The 1,276-nt window shown below is 78.8% G+C and overlaps 1 protein-coding gene across 1 annotated transcript in view; it reads left to right on the top strand.

Moving 5' to 3' along the window:
- Positions 1 to 592: 592 nt before the first annotated feature.
- Positions 593 to 1,276, top strand: part of MAP3K1 (mitogen-activated protein kinase kinase kinase 1) — a 55,377-nt gene continuing 54,693 nt past the window's right edge. Inside the window, 2 exon segments of the mRNA XM_042825740.1 lie at positions 593 to 677; positions 680 to 1,211. Coding sequence (XP_042681674.1) covers positions 593 to 677; positions 680 to 1,211 — 617 coding nt within the window.

The raw sequence follows: 1,276 nt of genomic DNA, 5'->3' as shown, positions 1-1,276 counted from the left end.
GCCGCGGCAGGAGGTGCGCGGGGCGGGCTGCGGCGCAGCGCATGGGCGGGCGAGCGAGCACATGGAGGCGGGTGCGCCGCCAGCCTCTCAGTAGCTGCGGACATGGAGTGGATGGGTGAGGCGGCGCCCGCCGCGTGAGGCGGCACGCAGGACGCTGACATCCCGCCGCGCGTTGGACTGCGGAGAACGAGCAGGTAAACGGGGCGGGCTGGGGCACCAGGCACACGCCGCGGTGCGGCGGCTTTCTCCTCCCCTGCCGCTCGCGGACAGCTGCACTGCGCGGCTCGGAGGGAACGAGGGGCTCCGCGCCCCTCAGCTTCTCCCCGCGGGGCGGCTCCCGCTCCCGAAGAGGGCCGCCTGGGGGCGGGGACGCCCTCACGCCCTCGCCTCTGGAGCGCGGCCCCCCTTGGCTCTCCGAAGCGCGGGCGGGCGGCCGCGCTCTGCCTCTCGTTCTGCCCGGCCCCGCCGGGCGGGCGCGGCCCTCCAACGGCCGACACCTGCGCGGGGGCGGGCGGGCGGGGCGGGACGGCGGCGGGCCCCGCCCCGCCGCACCTACAGGCGCTTGCCCCGCCCCGCGCCGCCCGTTCCTCCAATGGGCGCCCGCCGCCCGTCCCTCTCCCTACGCCGTTTGCGCAGGCAGCGCCGTTTCCGCAGCGGGCGGGAGAGCCGGCTCCCTCCTTCTTCCCTCCCTCCGCCCCCGCTCGAGTCCCGGGAGCCCGATGTGACCCGCCAGAGAAAATGGCGGCGGCGGCGGGGAATCGCACCTCGTCGTCGGGATTATCCTCTGGCGGTGGCGCGGAAGGGGCCGCCGCCGCCGCATGCGGGAGCCCGAAGGGCGGCGCGGGCGAGGGAAGCGGCGCCGGGAGCGGCGGGCTGCTGCGGGAGGCGGGCGGCGGCGTCCGGGAGCAGCGCTCCGACTGGCGGCGGAAGCAGCTGCGCAAAGTGCGGAGCGTGGAGCTGGACCGGCTGTCCGAGGCGCCCCTCTTCCTCGCAGCCACACCGGCCGCCACCTCCTCCTCGTCGTCCTCCTCCCCTTCGCCGGAGCCCCCGGAGGCGCTGCTGCTGCACTACCTGCCCGGACCCCGCTCCGGCCCCGCCAGCCCCGCCGCCTCCCCCGGCCGCGGCGCCGAGCTCCTGGAGCTGCCGGTGGGCAGCCCCGCGGCCGCCGACCCCGCCGCCGAGAGGAGGATGGAGCCGTCCCCTGCCGCGAGGTGAGCGCGGCGCCGCCGCGGGACCGGGGCAGCTGTCAGCGCGGGGCCGGGAGCGCCGCGGGGCG

Source organism: Centrocercus urophasianus, unplaced genomic scaffold, assembly GCF_019232065.1.
Source record: "Centrocercus urophasianus isolate 14NV4802_14NV808 unplaced genomic scaffold, USGS_Curo_1.0 seq_25, whole genome shotgun sequence".
NCBI classification, from domain to species: domain Eukaryota; kingdom Metazoa; phylum Chordata; class Aves; order Galliformes; family Phasianidae; genus Centrocercus; species Centrocercus urophasianus.
This window is presented reverse-complemented; position numbering and strand designations above follow the sequence as displayed.